This window comes from Leptopilina heterotoma, unplaced genomic scaffold, assembly GCF_015476425.1.
Source record: "Leptopilina heterotoma isolate Lh14 unplaced genomic scaffold, ASM1547642v1 Lhet_101, whole genome shotgun sequence".
Taxonomy (NCBI): Eukaryota; Metazoa; Arthropoda; class Insecta; order Hymenoptera; family Figitidae; genus Leptopilina; species Leptopilina heterotoma.
The window spans coordinates 1,020,496-1,044,699 of NW_025110815.1; the positions used below are offsets into that span (position 1 = coordinate 1,020,496).

The 24,204-nt window shown below is 25.6% G+C and overlaps 2 protein-coding genes across 4 annotated transcripts; both read left to right on the forward strand.

Annotated features, from left to right (window-relative positions):
* The first annotated feature begins 7,280 nt into the window (after nt 1–7,280).
* LOC122499907 lies at nt 7,281–18,690 on the forward strand. Of its 3 annotated transcripts, XM_043608495.1 has the most exons (4): nt 7,711–7,744; nt 9,869–9,950; nt 14,158–14,429; nt 15,228–18,689. In XM_043608495.1, the coding sequence occupies exon 4, from the start codon at nt 15,274–15,276 to the stop codon at nt 18,631–18,633; it is 3,360 nt and encodes a 1,119-aa protein (XP_043464430.1). In that variant the 5' UTR covers nt 7,711–7,744; nt 9,869–9,950; nt 14,158–14,429; nt 15,228–15,273; the 3' UTR covers nt 18,634–18,689. The 3 variants fall into 3 exon arrangements, with proteins under 3 accessions (XP_043464423.1, XP_043464437.1, XP_043464430.1); XM_043608502.1 differs by lacking the exon at nt 14,158–14,429 and having other exon boundaries at nt 7,687–7,744; nt 15,228–18,690; XM_043608488.1 differs by lacking the exons at nt 14,158–14,429; nt 15,228–18,689 and having other exon boundaries at nt 7,281–7,744; nt 9,869–13,593.
* A 689-nt stretch (nt 18,691–19,379) lies between these two features.
* Nucleotides 19,380–23,881, forward strand: LOC122500173. Its single transcript, XM_043608961.1, has 2 exons — nt 19,380–19,862; nt 20,426–23,881. Exon 2 carries the CDS (start codon nt 20,473–20,475, stop codon nt 23,758–23,760), a length of 3,288 nt encoding a protein of 1,095 aa, XP_043464896.1. The 5' UTR covers nt 19,380–19,862; nt 20,426–20,472; the 3' UTR covers nt 23,761–23,881.
* The last annotated feature ends 323 nt before the right edge of the window (nt 23,882–24,204 follow it).

Consider the following 24,204-nt stretch of genomic DNA (forward strand, 5'->3'; position numbering starts at 1 on the left):
AATAATTGAATGGTTTTGAAGAATTTTATTAAAGTTGAATTCCTCTAAAATTTTATATCTGAAATTATTCAAAAATTGAAGTTGATTTTTGAACAAAAAGAAATTTTTGTCAAAAGTGATGGTGGAAAAATTTCTTTCTAGAATTACCAGAAAAATTCTGCTTTTTTTGTCATTGGCATTGAAAATCTGTAAATAGAAAAATTACAGAAAAATATTAAAACAAATATATTCAAACGAGATTTTTTTTTCTTTTTTATTTTATTAAAAATTTGCACCAACTTTTTGAAATCTAAATGATTTTCTCATTAAGGAGTCTATGAAAAATAATACAATTAATAATATTAAGAATAAAGAATAAAAAAAATAATAAAAATAATAATAATGAAGAAATAAATACAGATATAAAAGTTAATAATAATACATTTAATATGATTTACTTCTAGCATAGAATTTTATTAAAATTTTAGAAAATAATTGAATTGTTTCGAAGAATTTTATTAAATACTATTTGAAAATAATTCAATTCTTATTTATATAGAATTCAATTTCAATTTATGAACATAACTGAATTTTTGCAAAGAATTTTATTAAATTATTTTCAAAATAATTGAATTTATCTGATGAATTTTATTGTTTATAAAAATAATTGATATCTGCATTTTTTTCCCACGAATTTTATTAAAATTGTATTGAAAATAATTGAATTCATTTGAAGAATTTTGTTTTTTATGAAAATAATTTACTTCCTGACAAGAATTTTATTATTTAATATCTATAAAAATAATTGAATACTTTACAAACAATTTTATTGAAATTTTTTAAAATATGTATATTTTTTTGGAGAGAATTAAGTTTCAATTTTATTAACAATAATTGAATTATTATAGAGAAAGTTATTAAAAATTTATTGGAAATAATTTAGTTTCTGAAAAAAATTTTATTATTTAGGAAAAATAATTGAATTCTTTCGAGAACTTTATTCATATTTTTGGAAATAATTGAATATTTGTGAAGAATTTTATTAAAATCTTTAAAAATAATTAAATTTTTTCGAGGAATTGAGTTAAAATTCTATTGAAAATAATTGAATTCTTATAAAGAATTTTATGAAAATTTCTTAAAATAATTGAATTCTTTCGAAGAATTTTAATAAAACTTTTAAGAATAATTGTATTTCTTAGGAAATTAATTCAAAATTTTATTAAAAATAATTGAATTCCTGTGAAAATTTTAGTATTTATGAAAATAATTGAATTTATTTAAAGTATTTTATTATTTAGGAAGATAATTGAATTCCCGGAAAGAATTTTAATATTTACATATTAGAATAATTAAATTCTTATAAATTTTTTCGACGAATTTAAATAAAATTTTATTGAAAATAATTCATTTATTATATAAAATTTCATTAAAATTTTTGAAAATGTAATTTAATTCTCTGAAGAAATTTTATTAAAATAGGAAATAATTGTTTCTTAGAATATTATTAACATTTTTAAGAATAATTTTTTTATTTAAACTTTCAGCTAATTTTAAGTTGTACAAATTCTCAAAAAAAGAAAAAAAAAACCTTTTAGTGTCACAAATCTAAGAATAGTATCCAAATAGTAGCAAATCGTATCAATAAATAATTAAATTTAAAAATATTAATTATTTATAAATAAGTTAGTAGTTTAATTAATAAATATAATTTTTTTAGAACTAAGTTTGTATTTATTTCATTTTTAATTGAACTCCTTTAGTTTTTAATATTTCAGGACAAATTTACCAGACTATATTTTTTTTTCTGTTATTACAGACACGTAAACGATTGTATTATTATTTGGGGAAACCTTAGAATCACCTAATTAGTACACATAATATTTAATGTAGGTCATTTTGAATATTGAAATTTTTAGGGGTATCTTTAGTCTTTTCTTTTATCTTTGCAATAAATCTATACGTAAAATCCCAATCATAATGACTATAAATGTACATATATAATACAAAACTGTAGAAAAAATAATAATTTTTCATAATTCTCTGTGAATACGAAAAAGAAAATAATAATTTTGTGTCTCGCCAAAGTGACAATTGGGATCATAAAAACGTATTTACGTAATCTTTTTTTCAAAAGAGAAATATGTATCGGGATTTTCAAAAATGATCTTTAGTGAATATAAACAAAGAGTATAATAACCTGGTATATTATTATCATCATTATCTCTTCTAAATACAAATCTTTTGTCTATTAGAAAATGTATTAATATTGTTTTGGTCAAAAATTTGGGTCGTGGATAATATTTATTTTATATCACTGACTGAAAGAAAAAAAGGGGGCGTTTTTGGGGAAAAACTTAAATCGAATGTTTATCTTTAGATAAATATTCTCTTATTCTTATAAAATGGAGATGAATATTAAAAATTGCGAGGGATTTGCATTTTGTTTTTCTCGATGAGAAATTAGAGTCTATTTATATTGTTTAAAATTTTATAATTATTATTTTCACAAAAACTTTATTTATTATTTTGATAATTTTAAATAAAAATTCATTTTAATTCCCTCGAAAGAATTAATTCATTTTCAAAAATATTAATAAAATTCATCGTAAGAATTCAATTATTTTCATAAATATAAGAAAATTCTTCGGAATAATTCGATTATTAATTATGAAAATAATTTAAATCATGGTACGATTTTTATTATTTATAAAAAAAAGAGAATTACATTTTTTCGAAGTAATCAATTAAATTTTCTTCAAATTAATAATTCATCGTAAGAATTCTATATTATTCTCATGAATAAGAAAATTCTTCGGAATAATTCGAAAAAAATTTAATTAAATACTTCGTAAAAATTTAATTATTTTTCTAAATAATAAAATTCGTACCATGATTTCAATAATTTTCATAATTATAATAATCGAATTATTCAGAAGAATTTTCTTCTTTATGAAAATAATTGAATTCCTACGATGAATGTTATTAATATTTTTGAAAATAATTAAATTCTTTCCAAGGAATTTTTTGTGAAGAATTTTATTAATTTTATAATAATAATAATTAATAATTGTGAAAAAGATGAATAAAGGTGTCAGTCTGTCTAAATAATAAATATAACTATAAAACATATTTTTTATATGTAAAATATTTTTCAAAATATAAACAAATATTTTATATAATATATGCTTAGTTATGAAATCAGCCTTTTGGTCAATGTATATAGATATAGATATATAAAGGCAAACAATGAGAAATAATTGGATCGAAAACAAACAGATCAAACGTATATAGTTGCAATCATGTCACTGATTAAATTGGTTGATTAAACGCTTAATTTACCTGCGTATGGGAAGTAATTTTGGTTTATGTGAAATCTATACGCACTATAGCTGATCCTAGAATAGATATGCACTCATCCACGAGAATTAATACATATATATATATATATATATATAATAGCAACAAGCGAAAATATTTCTGACAATCAGGAAAGCAGCGCCAAATAAAATTTAATAATTTTAATTTTATTTTGCATGAATATAGAGTTATTCCGAAAGTTCAGGCTTCGCACTCGATAATTATAACATTTCTAATATTTAATTATGAACTGAATTTTTAATTGAAATTCAATTTTAAATCAATTCTTCTTAGAAAGTTTCTACGAAAATTCAATTATTTAAATATAAAAATAAATATAATTTATTGAACAATAATTTAATATTTATTAAAATTTAATTTTTATAAAGAATTTTATCAAAATTTCTTAAAATAATTAAATTTTGAGGAATTCATTTAAAATTTTATAAAAAATAATTGAAATTCTTTGAAACGGATTATTATTTATGAAAATAGTTTAAGTCTTGCAAAGAATAAAAGTTTTTAAATAGTTGATTTTGTTTGAAAAATGTTATGAAAATTGTATTTTAAGTCATTGAATTCCTGTAAAAATTTTATTATCTATGAAAACAATTAAATTTCTGCGAAGAAGTTTATTAAAATTATATTCAAAATAATTGAATTTATCTAAAGTATTTTATTATTTATATAAAATTAATTGAATTCCAGCGAAGAATTTTATTATTTACTTGAATAATTAAATTCTTACAAGTTTTTTTCGTCGAATTTAATTAAAATTTTATTGAAAATAATTCAATTCTTATATTTAGAATTTCAATAAAATTTTTAAAAATAATTGAATTTCTGCGAAAAGTTGCATTAAAATTTTCAAATAATAATTGAATTCCCGAGAAGAATTTTATAAAAATTCTTTTAAATAATTGATTTTTTTTTGAAAAAAATCAATGAAAATTGTATTTTAAATAATTGAATTCCTGTAAAAATTTTATTATTTTTGAAAATAATTAAATGTTTACAAAGAATTTTATTAAGATTCTTTAAAATAATTGAATTTTTTTTTGAAATTTTATTAAATAGTAAATATTGAAAATAATTGAATTTCAGCGAAGTTTTTCATTATTTGGGAAATAAACTAATTTGAGGTTATGTTAATATAGCAAAAATAATCAATAATCGGTCGGTATTTATACGATTTTAATAAAAACTTTGCATTTTGAGTTTTTTTTTGTTTTTGCAAAAAAAAGAAAAATCGACATAACCTCACAAAAAATGTTTACCCGATTCATTAATATCCGTTCCGCTTTTTATTTTTAGTGGAAAAAATTAATCTAATTAATCAATTATAACCCAATTGTGTTTAAATAGAGTCAAAATTGTTATAAAATAGAGAAAAATTGCAAATATTTGTAAATATTAAAAAGTAAACATTAGAAACATGAACACAAAGTCAATTCTCATAACTTACCAAAAACTTCCCGACTCATGTTTCCAATTTTCCTCAATTTTTTTTTTATATTCAATCAATTACTTCTGCTTCAACTTTTTTACAAGTATTTCTATGAATGTAAACTTTAATTCTACTGTTTTAATCAACTTTTGATAGAACAACACTTGCACACATCTTTTGTCAATGTCGGCCATTTTGTTTCTGATAAAATTGTTAAAAATTCGTTACGACCGTTAAAATTTGTTGCAATGTTTTTTTACAAACCGAAAAACATACTGATTTACGATAATTTGACCGAAAATAGACTATTTGTTTTTTTGCACTAAATTAAAAATTATATTTTTGTTTTTTTTAATATCTTTTTTACAAATTTGTAAAAAAAACTGAATTTTTAATAACTTTTGTTCAACAAATTTGAATTCAAAAAATACACTCAAGCGCCATCTCTTAACGGAGAGACGTATTACAACTACAAAAAAATTTCTACATTACCGACATAGGAAACGTTACCGACCATGAAAAAGTTATCAATAAGATAACTAATAGAATGATAATTGCAAGATATAACGTATTCTCAATAATCGTACCGGAATTTACATGATTTTAACAGAAATATTGCCAGACTTAACTTTTTTGGGCAAGAAAAGAAATTCGACATAACCTGACAAAGGATCGTATACGCGAAACGCAATTCATTGATATCCGTTTCCGTAGGTCAAGATTTTTGAAAATATTGATCGAATCGATCAATTGCGACCCAATTGTGTTCAATTTAATCAATATCATATGCGATGGCAGCAAAATAAAAGATTAAAAAGTAGATTATACTTACTGACGCCAACAAAGCGTGATTGGCGTCAATTCTTGATTTCTCAACTTACCATTCAATCTCACCTCATTTTCCTAAACTTTTTGCATAATTTTAATCTATCCTTTCCACTTCAACTTTTCTAACAAGTATTTCTATCAAACTATACTTTTATTCTACAATTTTCATTTACTTTTTGACGGAGCTACACCTGCACACGTCTTTCCTCAATCTCGGCGGTCGGCCATTTTGATTCTGTAAAACAGGGTTGCCAACTTGCCACTTAGCCAAAGCATTGGCGGCAGATTTCGCAAATTTTTTTATAAAATCGACAGAATAACATTGAAAACAAAATTAAAAATTAAAAAGGTGTAAATTTTTAAAGCAAAATTTCAGTAGATCTACTGATATATCGATATAGTTGTAATAACGCTATGGAGATTTAAAAGTATATCATCCATAGAGTGGTATGAAGACCACTTTATATCGTTTCGTCCCGGTCCCCACTACTTGGACTCATCAGTAAGGCTACGTAGTGGGAGACCTGCCCTAGACGGGGGAAGCAAATTCGGAACTTGTATATATGCTACAAGACTAGCCCGTATTGCACTTGTGAGAGATCTATATGGGAAATTGGCGTAGATGCGAGATCTATTGGCCAATCCCCACATACTCCCCCCCTAGTATCATCGAAGTAGATGATACGATTGGTTAAAGGAATAGGAACGAAGGGAAAGCTTCAGGAAACTCAAGTACTATGTACGAGTGGAAAGAAGACTTTGCGTGCACAATGTGCAGATCAGAAGGTTTTTGGAAAGAGATAGACGGAGCGCGTTGCGAGCGAGAGACAGCGAAGGCATCTGTTTTCTAGTGCTCACCGCTTCGTGGCAAGTGCGAGGAAAGGTACGAAAGGAGCGTTGTGAGCGACCCCGAAAACTCGAGCTCTTCGTTAACACCGTCGCAGAAAATTGCAACACGAAGCGGCCCGTCGGCGGTCACCAATATGGAGATTTAAAAGTATATCATCCATAGAGTGGTATGAAGACCACTTTATATCGTTTCGTCCCGGTCCCCACTACTTGGACTCATCAGTAAGGCTACGTAGTGGGAGACCTGCCCTAGACGGGGGAAGCAAATTCGGAACTTGTATATATGCTACAAGACTAGCCCGTATTGCACTTGTGAGAGATCTATATGGGAAATTGGCGTAGATGCGAGATCTATTGGCCAATCCCCACAACGCTGTTGAAAAAATTGTTAACAATTCATTACGGTCGTTAAATTTTTGCAATGTTTTTATAAATCGTAAATCAGTAGTTTATTAATTTTATCAAAAATAAACTTCTACTTATATTTATACAATAAATTAGAAATTGTAAAATTATATTTTTCACTTGTTTGAATATTTTTTTCTCCATATCTGCTAAAAATAGGTTTATAATAATTTTTATTGTATAATATATTTGAATGATTTGAATTCAAAAATTATACATAAGCGACATCTCTTAACGGCGAGATTTATTAAAACGGAAATGGAGAAAAACTTTCTACATTACCAACATTATATAAACAAAAAAAAAATATCGTTCTTATTAACTGTCGATAACTTGTTTTGTTTAAACGGTTTAAACATTTGTTCCTTTAAAAATATGTTTGTGCGGTTTGTGTTTGCGAATAATGCGAATAAGAAATAAAAAAATAAAAAAAAGGAACTGATAAGTTTTTATATTTTAAAAAATAAAAACATATTATTCTAATAATCACAAAAATAATAAAAAAAACGTGACTTTTAAACTATCGCAGGGAAACTTAAATCAGTAAAATTGGTTAAATATGAAAATTTGTAGGTTATAAACGCATTGTTTTTAAATTATGCTTTGCATTAAAAAATGCAAAAAAGAAATAGTATAGCATGTACTTAAAAGATATACTATGAAAATAAAATCACAGACAAAAATAAAAAATTTAATATGCATGAGGCAAATATTTCGTTTCAAATATCTTACGTTCACCAGAAATCTGCAGGATACTGCAGAAGAAGACACAAACTGGTTACACTGAATAATAAAATTATAATTTGCCAACTGGATGTTAATTACCACTGTTATTATAAGCCTGTCTCTTAAAAACTACACTTTTTGTCGAAATAGGTAAGAAAAACTAACAACTTTATATTTTTAACATTTTTAAGATTGTATTATTTTTATTTTGCTTTTTACTCATTCCTTGTTCTCTGACAGGACCAACGGGAATAATTTCTACTTATCGTACTTTTTATTTATTTTATTTTTTTAATTATTATATCATTTATTTCCTATTTACTGTTTATTAAATTGTTTACTTTATATTTACTATTTATTGTCTTATATATTTTATTTTTATATTATTTATAGAGACCCTGCATATTAAACTTTAATATGCAATTTATATTATTCATTAACGTTTTTAACTTTATTTTCATTAAATTATTATTATTTTTTATAAAAGTCATCAAAAGAACTCAATTATTTTCAAAAATCTTTATAAAATTCTTCAGAAAAATTCAATTATTTTCAGTTCAATTTCAATTACTTTTCTCGAAAGAATTCATTTATCAATTACTATTTGTTATTCATTTAATTATTATTATATTTATTATTATATTCAATAATTTTGATAAACTTTATTTATTAAAATTTAATTATTTTCAAAAATTATTATGTAATTCTTCGAAATTGTTGAATTATTTTCAAAAATTTTAATAAATTTCTTCGCAAGAATTCAATTATTCTAATAAATAATTTATTATTCTCAATTCAATTCTTTTCGATACAATTTTCAATAAAATTTAATTAAGTTTCCATTAAGTTTTAGTGAAAATCGTCGAAAAGATTTGTAAAAAATCAATAATTCTAATCAGCATTAAAAATCTAAAATACTTTATACAAATTCAATTATTTTGAATATACAGTAGAACCTCGATTATCCGAGGTAATGTGGGGAAGAGGTACCTCGGATAATCGAAAACTCGGATAACACGGAACCAATGAAAATTTCAAAATTTTAAATTATTTTTCATGTGTTTAAAGTGTTAGAATAATATTAAATGACAAAAATGGACGAAATTTTAAATGCAATGATCACAAATAGTGGTTTTGTAAAATTTATTTTCCAAATTTAGTCGCTCGATCCGTTTTATCCGAGTTATTCCGCATTATCCGAGCATGTTTAGTGCCTCGGATAATCCGGAATCTCGGATAATCGAGGCTCGGATAACCGAGGTTCTACTGTAATTTTAATAAAATTGTTCGTAGAAATTTAATTATTTTCATAAATAAAGAATTCTTTAGATGAATTCAATTATTTTTAATATAATTCTGAATCGATTCCCTGAGAAATACAATTATTCTTAAAAGATTTATTAAAATTCTTTAAAAGAATTCAATATTACTTTAAGAAATTTTTATAAAATTCTTTATAAAAATTAAATTATTTTCAACAGAATTTTAACTAAATTACTCAAAAGAATTTTAATAAAATTTTTCGAAAAAATTAAATTATTTTTAAAGATTTTAATAAAATTCTTCGCAGAATTCCAATTATTTACAAAAATGTGAATAGAATTCTTTGAAAGAATTCAATTATTCTACCTAGATAATAACATTTTTTTCCGAAACTAAATTATTTGCAACAAATTTTTAATTATATTCTCTATAACAATTGAATTATAGTCAATAAAATTCAAACTTAATTCTCTCTAAAAAATTTACAAAATACTTCAAAGGAATTCAATTATTTCCAATACAATTTTATAAATTTATCAAAAATAATTTAATTGTTTTCAATACAATTTTATAAATTTATCAAAAATTATTTAATTATTTTCAATACAAGTTTATGAATTTATCAAAAATAATTTAATTATTTTCAAATATTTTGTTAAAATACGTTAAAAGAAATCAATTAAATTAAATCAATCAACAAAGTAAAGTTTTAATTCAAGGAATTTTTGAAAATTTTACTAATATTCTTCGCAGAAATTCATTTATTTTCAAAAATTTTTAAAAAATTCTTTATAAAAATTAAATTATTTTCAAGACAATTTTCATTAAATTCGTAGAAAAAAATTGCAGATATCAATTATTTTAATAAGCAATAAAATTCATCAGATGAGTTCAATTATTTTGAAAATAATTAGGTATTTCAATAAAATTATTCGCATGATTTCAGTTATATTCATAAATAAAGAAGAAAAAAATCGTTTGAATATTTTCCTGTAATATTTCTATTTACAGATTTTCGGAGCCAATATTGAAAGAAACCGGAAAACAGATTTTAAAAATGAGTTTCAATACATTCTCCATGTCCGTAGAGACCGTAAGTGTAATTTCCATCTACAGTTACTTCATTTCACTCAATGATTTTCTATTTTCCGAAAATTATCTATCAGTCAATGGTCTTCAAAAACCAATTCCAGTCGTTAATGCTTTTTATCAATATTTCGACGAACATCCAGAAAATCTAACTGATCTAATTCGAAGTTTACTCGAAGGCACCGATTTATTCGGAGAAAAAGCTAACGAAACATTAGACGATTTTTTCGTTAATACAATGTTCGAACATCTCATAAGTTCCCTAGTATTTGAAAAATTTGGAAATATTTACGGCTTTCTGGCAGAAGTTGTTCGAAGAACGGACAATTTATTCCTTGACAATTTTTTTCTTGAGATAAAAAATAATCTCAGGGACACAAAGTTTGAGAATCAATACGGTAACAGTTCGTCATTGACGCCTTTAGCTGTCGAACGAATATTTTTGAATCTAATTTCACCCTTATTTCCAAAAGCAAAAAGTGATACCCATCTTCTGTCACTTGACTACATTTATGCGCAAGCAGGTTCGATTTTTCTCCAACCAGCCAGAATGAATACCACCTATTATTCCAGTATGTACGCCGAAGCAGTTGAAATTAATAACGAAACCCTATTCGACGAATATTTACTAATAGGTCATTTAATCGAGCAACTAATAATTAATGAGAAAATCGATGTATTCAATGTGACAACATTCGCATTACCAGCACTATTTCTCTATGTTTCTCGAGGAAAGGAGATATTAGAACAAGAAAAAATAACAAATATTCTCTTCAATCAACAACAATGGATTCAAATTTATAAAGAATTTTTCTCATATCTCGATGAAACGTATTACAAAATAAATGAAGCTCTGCTGTACGACACTCAATACAATCTCCACTTTGAATTAACAGAATTTAAAACAATTTCCGTATTGGCACGCTATCTTATTGATAACGATCTTTATTGTGCATCAAAAACAAAAGAGATGAAAAGTGAATTTGTATCTTTCTATATAAAAGATCCCAGTAATTTCCAATGTAGAATTGGACAAATTTTACCAAATCTCACCAAACACTATAATCACAAGATTGAAAATATAATTAATGCCTATATAAATTACGAACATCAGTCAATATCAAGAGCAATTACAGATTTCTTTCATCAATTGAATTTAGACATCGATGTTATTGTGATATTACTAAATAATAATTTAACAGCAAGTTATTATATCGATCTAACGGAAGAGCCAACAGATTTTTTCGCCATTTACTACCGTGCGGAAAACACAGTCAAATATTATGCCATAATGCGTGAAAATTACAGAGCTTCAATTATTGAGATTTTTGGATTTCCAGAAATATTCGAAGAAATTGTTTGCCAGGTAATTGGGGATGAAAAAAGAGAAATTGCATTTTTTGATCAGACTCGTAATATGATAGAGCAAATTTTAGAAGATCGGAGTAATCGCCTACGAAAAGTGCTGACATCGTCAAAATTGAAAGACGATTGGTGGAAGGAATTTTCATTGTCACTTGTACCACTTTATCCATGTTTATCAGGCGCAATTCAACACGAAATAGACGATCCACATATTTGTCAAGTGGACATATTCCCAATGTATCCAATTAACAACAATTCTGACGAAATATCTATGAGTTTATTAGAACCAAGAAATGAACAAGTTCTCCACTCGTTGGGTACAAATATAAAAACGTTAAGTCTAAAAAACTTGATTAAAAAAATAGTCAACAAGAAAGAAGATCTACATTACAAATCATTGGTCGATCACTTCGATTTAAAACAACTCTCAACATTTTTTACAATAAATCAAATGGAATTTAAAACGAATCGATTGCAAATTCTATCGAGACCCTGGAATTTCACAGCGGAAAATATCGATAAATTAATTGATATCCTCCGAGAGAATATTCGATTGGTGAAAATAAAAACCTCATTGGATTATACATCAATATTTAATATGTTGAACCATGTCGACAAATTTGTCAACCATCTCTACAGAATTTCCTTCAGTAAATACAATTATTTCCCAATTGATTTTCTCGTATTGTCACACTACTCTACCGGTGATTCCTGTTATGGTTACAGATTTATGCAAACAGATTTTAACAATGTTGCAATTTTGAGAAATATCGACGAATATGATGCACCCAGAGAAGTATTATTGCAGCAAACTGAAAGATATTCAACAAACGACAAAGAATTTATAGAAATTGATGCAAGAAGTCGTAAGGCAATTAATAAATACCTCTATGAAATTGACAATAAAATTCAATACACACCTCATAGATTACGCTTCAACGCAACGGAAATATCAAACTACTATTTAATCGATTGCTTAAAAAAAAATCCCGACTGTCCAAGAATAAAAAATAAGAAAATCCAAGAATCGATCGTAAGTGAAATCATAAAAAGATCTTTAATCCAATTACCAAAAATATCAAAAGAAAATTTAACAAGAGTAATAGAAAATTACGTATTTCCCGTTATAAATTTTACTGTTCAACCATTTGTCGATAAATGGAAGAATGAAACCGATTTTCTACATCCAAAGTTTGATAAAAATTTCACAATGGAAAATAAAGATGATTTTTTAAAATTACTATACAATGTGTATTTAGACGAGGAGAATTTAACTTTATCAAATGTGACAACGAGAATAAATGCAATTTACAATCAAGAGGAGAGAAACCGTATTGAAATGAGTTCAACATTAGAAAATATTCTCATAGATTTCGAGAATGGTAAGGAACGATTGTCAGCAACATTTGAAGATTATTACGCACTTCGAAATTTTGGAACAACTGGCCACAGGAGAATAATGTATGACACGAACGAAGCAAAACGGATGAAAATTGCCCTCTATAAATTAGCAATCAGACAATCTGATGACCGAATTAAAAATTTTAATTTTGTTCTAACAAAACTGATATCAGTACCAGCGAAATCTATTAATAAATTATTTTACGATCGTGAGGAATTGACAATACAAAAATTTACCTTCACAAAAATACCTTCTGTGACCTTTGAAAATAGTCTGATTGGCAAGAAGAAGGGTTATGAAAATGTTTTACTTGTAGTTAATTTTTCGGAACTCTACATAAGAGCGAAAATAAAGCAGATTTTCAATACAACAAAGCCAATTATGAAGACAATTCTTTTGCCTGGAAGTAAATTTAAAATTTATAAGAGAAGTTATTACGATCATAGATTTTTGGGCACTGTTCTGGAAATCAAGTTAGATTACATTCGCGAGAGTAATGACAAATTCAAATGGTACCAAAAAATAATGAAAACTATTTCGGAAATTCAATTGTAATCTAATAATTGTCATAATTAAAAAAAATTAATTTTACTAATAATCAATTCATAAAAAAACCAATTTAGTTGATTAATAAATTAATTAATTAAAAAGTAATAAACACGTTGATTTAATTAATTAAGAAATAATTATTAATTATCTATATTAATAATTAATTAATAACTATGAAATTACAATATATTAAAATAATTTTTATCTATAATTATTATAACACTAAATTATATTCCTAAGTTTTCTCTTAAATTCCTTCAAATATCAACTAAAAGTTGTATAAATTATTGTAATTCAGAAAATTTTATTACAAAATTTTTCTAAATATCAACTAGTTTTGTAATTATTTTTCGAATTAATAAAATGATAATGTTTCAGTAAAAATTTAGAGTCATTCCTGTAACTTTTCGTCTATTTTTACGTTTGGTTGTTAAAAATTGAAAAATCCACAAGAAATAATAAACTGTATCGACAATATTTTTCTATTAACGCTATATTATTTTTATTACATTTTTAAATATTTGAAATTTGCGTTTCAAAATTTTTTTCCTACGTAAATTTTAAATTTTAGATACATTCAGATTAAAAAAAATGTAATAATTCGCGGTAAAAAAATTTAAAGAATATATAGTATTCAGATTGAAGAAAGGTCCAAAAAAATTTACAATTGAAATTAAAAAATTCTATTTGGGTTAAAAATCAAAATTCACTATTAAATATATATTTGAATTAAAAGAAAATATATAAATCACTCTGATTAAAAAATTAAAAAATCAATTCGGATTGAAGAATAAAAAATATATCATTCAGATTGCAGAAAATAAAAATGATAAAAAAACATAAAATTCAATTATTTCAAAAGTAGTAAATTTCATGAAAAAATTATAAATTTTAGATAATGCGAACGTGACATAATTGTAAAATTTTACTGTTCAAATTGCATTTAATATTTACATGGACACTTATTGATATGACAAAAAACAATAAAAAAAAATAAAGAAGATAAGAGATTATGCAAATATGAAAAATTCGTTTCGGAAAAATAACGTTTAGTGATGATACAATAAATAATATAATTTAGTTTGCCAACCGAATATTAATCGCAGAAATTGTTTCGATTTTGTCTCTTAAAATCTAAACATTTGTTCACAAACAGCAGATTGGCAGGTACTATTTAATTTTTTCTATTATTTGATTTTACTATTTAATTTCCACGATTTAATTTCTACAATTTAATTTTTGCTATTTAATTTTTTCTACTTAATTTTTATTTCCTAATTTTTAGTATTCAATTTCTTTAATCAATCAATAAGAATTGTAACCAGCGACCATCAAAGACAATTTCTATTTCAAATAATTAAAAAACGGTCAACACAACAAAAATTTTTGTTTATTTTTTAATTACCATTGACTACAGAAATTGTTCTTTGAAGAAAATATATTAATTTTAATTGATTTTCTAAAGAAACACGAATAATACCTAAATACGAAAGAAAATTTTATATTTACTGCAAATTTTTCGAATCAGCTACATTTACAGAAAAATTTAAACAATTTCTTTTCCAATCAACAAAATATCGAAATAATTATTGAACTAATAAAAAATTTCTTTGAAAAAATTTATATTCTAAATTTAATTCTAGATAATTATTAAAAATAAAATTCTAAATATATTCTAAAACAAATTTTTTTCAATTAAAAGCAGGTGCTTTCGTGATCGACATCAAAAAGAAATGATTTTAATAAAATTCTATGCTAAAAGTAAATTATATTAAATTTGTTTTATTAACTATTATATCTGCATCTATTTCTTAATCAGTACTAATTAATTAATGTATTATTTTTGATAGAATCCCTAATGAGAAAATAATTTAGAATTCGAAAAGTTTAAACAAATAAAAAAGAAAAAAAACTTGTCCTAATAATATTCGTTTTAATGTTTTCCTGTGATTTTTCCATTTACAGATTTTCGGAGCCAATATTGAATGAAACCGGGAAACAGATTTTAAAAATGAGTTTCAATACATTCTCCATGTCCGTAGAGACCGTAAGTGTAATTTCCATCTACAGTTACTTCATTTCGCTCAACGATTTTCTACTTTCCGAAAATTATCTATCAGTCAATGATCTTCAAAAACCAATACCAGTCGTTAATGCCTTTTACAAATATTTCGACGAACACCCAGAAAATTTAAATGATTTAATTCGAAGTTTACTCCAAGGCACCGATTTATACGGAGAAGAAGCTAACGAAACATTAGACGATTTTTTCGTTAATACAATGTTCGACCATCTCATAAGTTCCCTAGTATTTGAAAAATTTGGAAATATTTACGGCTTTCTGGCAGAAGTTGTTCGAAGAACGGACAATTTATTCCTTGACAATTTTTTTCTTGAGATAAAAAATAGTCTCAGGGACACAGAGTTTGAGAATCAATACGGTAACAGTTCGTCATTGACGCCTTTAGCTGTCGAACGAATATTTTTGAATCTAATTTCACCCTTATTTCCAAAAGCAAAAAGTGATACCCATCTTCTGTCACTTGACTACATTTATGCGCAAGCAGGTTCGATTTTTCTCCAACCAGCCAGAATGAATACCACCTATTATTCCAGTATGTACGCCGAAGCAGTTGAAATTAATAACGAAACCCTATTCGACGAATATTTACTAATAGGTCATTTAATCGAGCAACTAATAATTAATGAGAAAATCGATGTATTCAATGTGACAACATTCGCATTACCAGCACTATTTCTCTATGTTTCTCGAGGAAAGGAGATATTAGAAAAAGGAAAAATAACAAATATTCTCTTCAATCAACAACAATGGATTCAAATTTATAAAGAATTTTTCTCATATCTCGATGAAACGTATTATAAAATAAATGAAGCTCTGCTGTACGACACTCAATACAATCTCCACTTTGAATTAACAGAATTTAAAACAATTTCCGTATTGGCACGCTATCTTATTGATAACGATCTTTATTGTGCATCAAAAACAAAAGAGATGAAAAGTGAATTTGTATCTTTCTATATAAAAGATCCCAGTAATTTCCAATGTAGAATTGGACAAATTTTACCAAATCTCACCAAATACTATAATCAAAATATTGAAAATATAATTGAGGCCTATGTAAGTTACGAAGATCAGTCATTATCAAGAGCAATTGCAATTTTCTTTCATCAATGGAATTTAGACATGGATGTTATTGTGATATTACTAAATAATAATTTAACAGCAAGTTACGATATCGATCTAACGGAAGAGCCAAAAGATTTTTTCGCCATTTACTTCCGTGAGCAAAACACAGTCAGATATTTTTCCATAACACGCAAAAATTACAATGCCAGAATTTTCGAGGTCAGCGGCTTTCCAGGAATATTCGAAGAAATTGTTTGTCAAGTATTGAAGGATTTATCCTTTATTACAAAAATTTCATTTTTAGATCAGACTCGGAATATTAAAGAGAAAATATTAGAAGATCGGAGTAATCGCCTACGAAAAGTGCTGACTTCGTCAAAATTGAAAGACGATTGGTGGAAGGAATTTTCATTGTCACTTGTACCACTTTATCCATGTTTATCAGGCGCAATTCAACACGAAATAGACGATCCACATATTTGTCAAGTTGACTTATTCTCAATGTATCCAATTAACAGCAATTCTGACGAAATATCTATGAGTTTATTAGAAGCAAGCACTGAAGATGTTCTCCACTCGTTGGGTACAAATATAAAAACGTTAAGTCTAAAAAACTTGATTAAAAAAATAGTCAAAAAGAAAGAAGATCTACATTACAGATCATTGGTCGATCACTTCGATTATAAACAACTCTCAACATTTTTTACAATAAATCAAATGGAATTTAAAACGAATCGATTGCAAATTTTATCAAGACCCTGGAATTTTACAGCGGAAAATATCGATAAATTAATTGATATTCTCCGAGAGAATATTCGGTTGGTGAAAATAAAAACCTCATTGGATTATACATCAATATTTAATATGTTGAACCATGTCGACAAATTTGTCAACCATCTCTACAGAATTCCTGTCACTAAATACAAATATTTAGTATTCGATTTACTCGTATGTTCACACTACTTATACGGTGATTCCGGTTATGGTTATAAATTTATACTCTCAGATTTTAATGATGCTGGAATTCTGAGAACAATCTACGAATACGATACATCCAGAGAAGTAATATTGCACAAAACTAGAAAATATTCGACAAACGACAAAGAATTTATAGTAATTGATGCAAAAAGTCGTGTGGAAACTAATGAATACCTCTATGAAGTTGACAATAAAATTCAATACACACCTCATAGATTACGCTTCAACGCAACGGAAATATCAAACTACTATTTAATCGATTGCTTAAAAAAAAATCCCAACTGTCCAAGAATAAAAAATAAGAAAATCCAAGAATCAAAAGTAAATGAAGTTATAAAAAGAGCTTTAATCCAATTACCAAAAATTTCAAAAGAAAATTTAACAAGAGTAATAAAAAATTACGTATTTCCCGATATCAATTTTACTGTTCAATCATTTGTCGATAAATGGAAGAATGAAACCGATTTTCTACATCCAAAGTTTGATAAAAATTTCACAATGGAAAATAAAGATGATTTTTTAAAATTACTATACAATGTGTATTTAGACGAGGAGAATTTAACTTTATCAAATGTGACAACGAGAATAAATGCAATTTACAATCAAGAGGAGAGAAATCGTATTGAAATGAGTACAACATTAGAAAATATTCTCATAGATTTCGAGAATGGTAAGGAACGATTGTCAGCAACATTTGAAGATTATTACGCACTTCGAAATTTTGGAACAACTGGCCACAGGAGAATAATGTATGACACGAACGAAGCAAAACGGATGAAAATTGCCCTCTATAAATTAGCAATCAGACAATCTGATGACCGAATTAAAAATTTTAATTTTGTTCTATCAAAACTGATATCAGTACCAACGAAATCTGTTAAAAAATTATTTTACGATCGTGAGAAATTGACAATACAAAAATTTACCTTCACAGAAAAGCTCGATGTAACTAATAAAAATAGAATGACTGTCAAGAAGAAGGGTTACGAAAATATTTTACTTCTGATTAATTTTTCGAATCTCTACTTAAGAGCGAAAATAAAGCAGATTTTCAATACAACAGCGTCATTTGTGAAGACAATTCTTTTGCCTGGAAGTAAATTCAAACTTACTGAGCGACGTTATTACGATCACAACATTTTGGGCACTGTTTTACAAATCAAGTTACAATATATTCACGAAAGAGGTGAGATATTCAAGTGGTACCAAAGAATAATGAAAACTATTTCGGAAATTAAATTGTAGTCTAATAATTATATTAATGATTCATTCATAATAACATCAATTTAATTAATTAATTATAAATTAATAAACAAATTAATTTAATTAATTTAATTAATTAATTAAACATTAACAAAATGAATAATTATCTGTATTAATAATTAACTATGCAATTATCATAATTATAATATAATAATTTTTATCTAAAATGTATTATCGTAAATTATTTTACTAAGTTTTTTCATAATTTTTTTTTAAAATCAACAATAGTTGTAATTATTTTTCAAAATAATAAAATGTTATGTGTCAGTAAAAATTTAGTATCATTCTTTTAGCTTTTCGTCCACTTTTACGTTTGGTTGTTTAAAATTAAAAATTCCACAAGAAATAATAAACTGAAGCGATAATATTTTTCTATTATCGCTATATTATTTTTAATACATTTTCAAATATTTGAAATTTGCGTTTAAAAATTTTTTTTTCTACCTGAATTTTACAGTTTAGATTAAAAGAAAAATATATTCGTATTAAGGAAATAAAAAATATAATTCGTGGTTCAAAAACTGAAAAATAGACTATTTCGATTAAGGCAAAATAATGTAGGTAGCACTCAGATTATAAAAACAAAAAGTTTTCTATTCAGATTAAAAAATATAAAAATATATTATTTAGATTAAAAAAATAAAATATATATTATTCGGATTAAAAAAATTAAAAAAAATTGTATTCAGATAGAAGAAAGGAAAAAATATACAATTTAAATAAATGCAATAAATAAAACAGTTCGGATTGAAAAATAAAAAACATATCATTCAGATGGTAAAAAGTGAAGATTGTAATAGAACATGAAATTTAAATATTTAAAAAAATAGTGAATTCCTTGAAAAAATGTATAACTTGTGGATAATGTAAACGTGACATAATTGTAAAATTCTATTGTTCAAATTGATATTAATATTTGCAAAAACATTTATTAATATGACACAAAAATAAAAAGCAAAGAAGATAAATAAATGCTTACGTAAATATGAAAAAAAATTCTATCTGAAAAATTCACAATCAGCAAATAATCCTTTGTTGAAAAACACCACGAAAGTGATCCTAATACAATAAATGATATAAATTAATTTGCCAACTGCATAATAATCTCAGAAATTAAATCGATTTTCTCTCTTAAAAACTAAATAAATAAAATAAATAAAAATCTAAATAAATATAATACTAGATAAATAAAATCACTACACTAATAACAGGTGAGAAAAGTATTGTTTTTCTCTATTTTATAATTAAATTAATTATTATTAATTAAAATATTATTCACTTCCTTGTCATAAATCAGTAAAAATTTCAACTCACAACAGCCAGGGGAACTTATTTCAAATAAATCAAAAAATTATCTCTAAAACGTCAAATTTAAAAATTATTTCAATAATTAACAATTAGAAATTATTAATTCCACTTGTCGAAAAATTTTTTTTTTAATTTTAAAATAATTTATATTTCTTAATAATTAAAAAACTCTCGATTCGGAACTTATTCCTATATAATCCAAAAATTGATTCCGAAATATTAACTTTTGACTCTTTTGATTTATTTAAAAAAATTAAGTTGATTAAAACTTTTACTGATTTTATTCTTAATTTTAAGTGTAAAGAAAGTTTGAAAATATGTAAATTCACCTATTCGGAATACCTTAAAATTCGTGAATTAATTTGTATTCGAAATCATAATTAACAATACTAAAATTTTTAATTCTACTCCATTGAAAATCAATTTAATCATTGGATTCTAAAATAAGTTTCTTTTTTATTAACAGCGATTTCTGCAATAAATTAAGCGAGGTAAAAGAATTAATTTTCGAAAATGGACTATGATAGTTTAGCAAATCCAATAGAAACCGTGAGTTTGATTCCAATCTACACTTATTTTTCTCTACTCAGCGATTTTCTATTCAGCGAAAATTATTTATCAATCGATGATCGACAAAGTCAAATTCCGGTCGTTAATGGACTTTACAAGTATTTCGACGAACGTCCAAATAATACTGAAGATCTAATTCGAAGTTTATTGCAAGGTAGCGATTTGTATGGGGAAAAAATTGGAGAATCAGTCGATGAAACTTTCGTTAATGCAATGTTTGACTATATTATAAGTTCCCTTGTCTTCAGCAAATTTGGAAATATTTACGGCTTTCTGGCTGAAGTTGTTCGAAAAACAGACAGTTTACTAATAGACAATATTCTCCAGAATGTAAAGATAAGTCTTAGTTTAATGGTAATTCAGAGTGAAAACGGTGATCGTTCGATGCTAACACCATTAGCTGTTGATCGAATTTTTAATGACATAATTTCGCCCTTATTTCCAAAATCGAAAAATCCTGATCACAGACTGCTGTCACTTGATTACATTTACGCTCAGGCAGGTTCAAATTTACTCCAACCGGGACGAATGAATGCCACCTATTATTCCAACGAGTTCACTGAAAAAAATAAAATCGATAATAAAGAAACCCTATTCGATGAATATTTATTAATTGGTCATTTACTTGAAGAATTAATTATTGCCGAGAAAGTTGCACAACTCAATGTCACTGCTTTTGCCCTACCAGCACTTTTCGTCTACGTTATCAATGAAAAGAAGACGCTAGAACAAGAGAAAACAATAAACATTATTTACGACCCACAACACTGGCTAAGAGCCTACAACACTTTTCTTTTACATCTAGACAAAATTTACAGTAAAATTGAGTCATATCTAAAAGTCGACGCTAAATACAATCTACACTTTGCTCTATCAAACTATAAAACACTTTCCTCTCTCACCAAATATTACACAACCCTTGATCCCGATTGTCAACCAGAAAATATTAATACCGAAAACAAATGTGCAAATATTTCAGAAAAAATTCAATCTCACTTCAATCACAATATTGACAATATAATTTATGCCTATAAAACTTTTGATACCAAATCAATAAACAATGCATTCGACAATTATTTTCCATCTACAGTTCGTAATTTAAAAGTAAACGTAAAATTAATGAACATGGATTTTGTACATTACAAATTGAAAGAGTATTTAAATTTTTCAAACATTTTTGAAATTTACTATCCAAACGGCACAGCAAGGTATTTTTCGATAAAACGAGAAAACTACCAAGCTAAAATAAAAAGGAATTTCCAATTTCGACTATTTTTGGATAAAACTACTCGTTCTCCTGACGACAAAACAAGAAGCTCTTTCACACAACAATTAAATTCCATAAGAGATAAAATTGTCCAAGAAAAAAGTAAAAATCTAAAAGAATTACTAATGACAAATCAGTCATTGAATGCTGATTGGTGGAAGGAATACGGTTTCACCCTTGTGCCATTTTATCCATATTTATCGGGCAAAATTGACAATATTACAGATTCTGAAGTTGATACACTCACTTTCTATTCAAATGAAAACAATGAAAAAATATCCCTGTACTTACTGGAAGAAAATACAAAATCGAATTTAACATCCACTGGCACAACTATAAGAGCACTAAATACGAAAAAATTATTAACAAAAATTATTGAGGAAGAAAAAGTTCTAAAGTTCGAAATATACGCAGATTATCTGAAATATTCAAGACTTTCGAAATTTACCAACGATGCAATCGAATTTTATCAAAGATCATTAATACGTTTCTCTATGCCTCTTAACAATATTCTTCTCAAGAAAAATGAACTACTAACAGTTCTTAAGGAGAATATCAATAGAGTAAAAATATTAACAAACCTATCTTACCAAAATGTGTTGAACTTGATAGAAAATATAATGCAATACATAATGACTATTATAATTTTTTCCAAATCCGATTCTAACGACTATGAACGCAAAATAAACGTATTATCACAAACCAGTCTTCTAGATTCCAACTTTGGTTATAAATTTGTCACTCTAAATGATTACAACATTGCAATTTTACGTACAATCGATTATTATTCGGGTCCAAGGAAAGTTCTTCTACTTCAAAACAATACTGACTCACCAAACGAAAAAATATACCGAATAATCAATTCCACAAATCTGAAGCCAACCAATGAATATTTATACGAAATTGACAACAGACTACAAAAATTCCCTCATTCCTTCCAATTCGATTCGATAGACGTTGCCGATTTTAATCTAAATGACTGCAACAGTAAGAATAAAGTAACAATTAAAAAATGTCTTCGAAGAACGAATAAGGAAAATCAAAAATGGATGGCAAGTTACGTATATGCTCAATGCTTATACGAAATGACAAATATGACAAAATTACAAACTAAAAACATAATCGACAATTACGTATTTCCAGAGGATGAAGATTTCAACACTACGGAATTTATCCAAAACTGGATTAGAGAAAAAGATTTATTAAGTCCAAAATATGCTAAAAGATATATAATTCCACGTAAAGAGGTTTTGTTTAAACTAAGATACAGCGAATGGTTAGAGGAAGATGATTTACAATTTTCAGAAATGAAAGAGAGAATTAAAAAAATTTATACACCAGAGCAGAGGAATTTAATTGAAGCAAAAACAACATTACAGGCAATTTTTGACAAATACAAATCCGATAATCAACGATTTGTGGCAACATTCGATGATTATTATGCAATTCGTAATTTTGCAACAACTGGTTATAGGAGAATAAAAAGCGACAATGACGAAGCAAAACGAATGAAAATTGCCCTCTATAAATTAGCTATTAGACAATCTGATGATCCACCTGAAAAATTTGATACCATTTTATGTGTCATTGAATCATTCAGCGAAAAATCCGTTCAGAAATTATTTTTTGAACAATCGGAATATACTCTACAAAAATTCACCATCACGAGTCCAAGAATTGTCAATAAAGTTACATACCATAGAGAGGGTTTTGTGAATGTTATGTTTAGAATGATATTTGCGAACTTTTATTTTAGAGGAAAAATTCATCAGAAAAATTGCTTTTTACATACGAGATCGATTCTTTTACCGGGGGCAAGATTTAAAATTAAAAGAGCAGAATATATTAATGTAACTGGACTCGGTTATATTTTGCGTGTTAGATTGGAATATATGTATGAGGATAATGAGATATATTCAGGGTATAAAAGGATTATGAAGAGTATTGCGGAAATTGATTTGTAAATTATCATTTTTTTTAATACTGATGATAATAACTGCGATTTGTAATATTTTTCTTTGTTTGATACTAAACTAAAAAACATGTCATTACGCAATTAATAAAATTTTGAATCTCAAGTTAAAATTGTGTCTTTTTAATACAATTTTAGTAAATTATTTTCCATAATTTAATAATAAAATTACCAACTAATTAATAATTTTGTAAAATTAATTTAATTTTAATAAATTAGTTGTAAATTTAGTAATAAATTTATTATTTGATCTTAATAAATGAATTTAATTTAAATGATAAATTTGATAAATCTTTGAATAAAAATATTTTTCACTTTTAAGAAATCTTTTTTTGTTTTTTTTTTAAATTTTAATAAATATTTCAAAAAATGGCAACATCTTCAGAAACTATTATATTCAACAATTTATTTTCCATTTAAAAATTTTAAAAATATC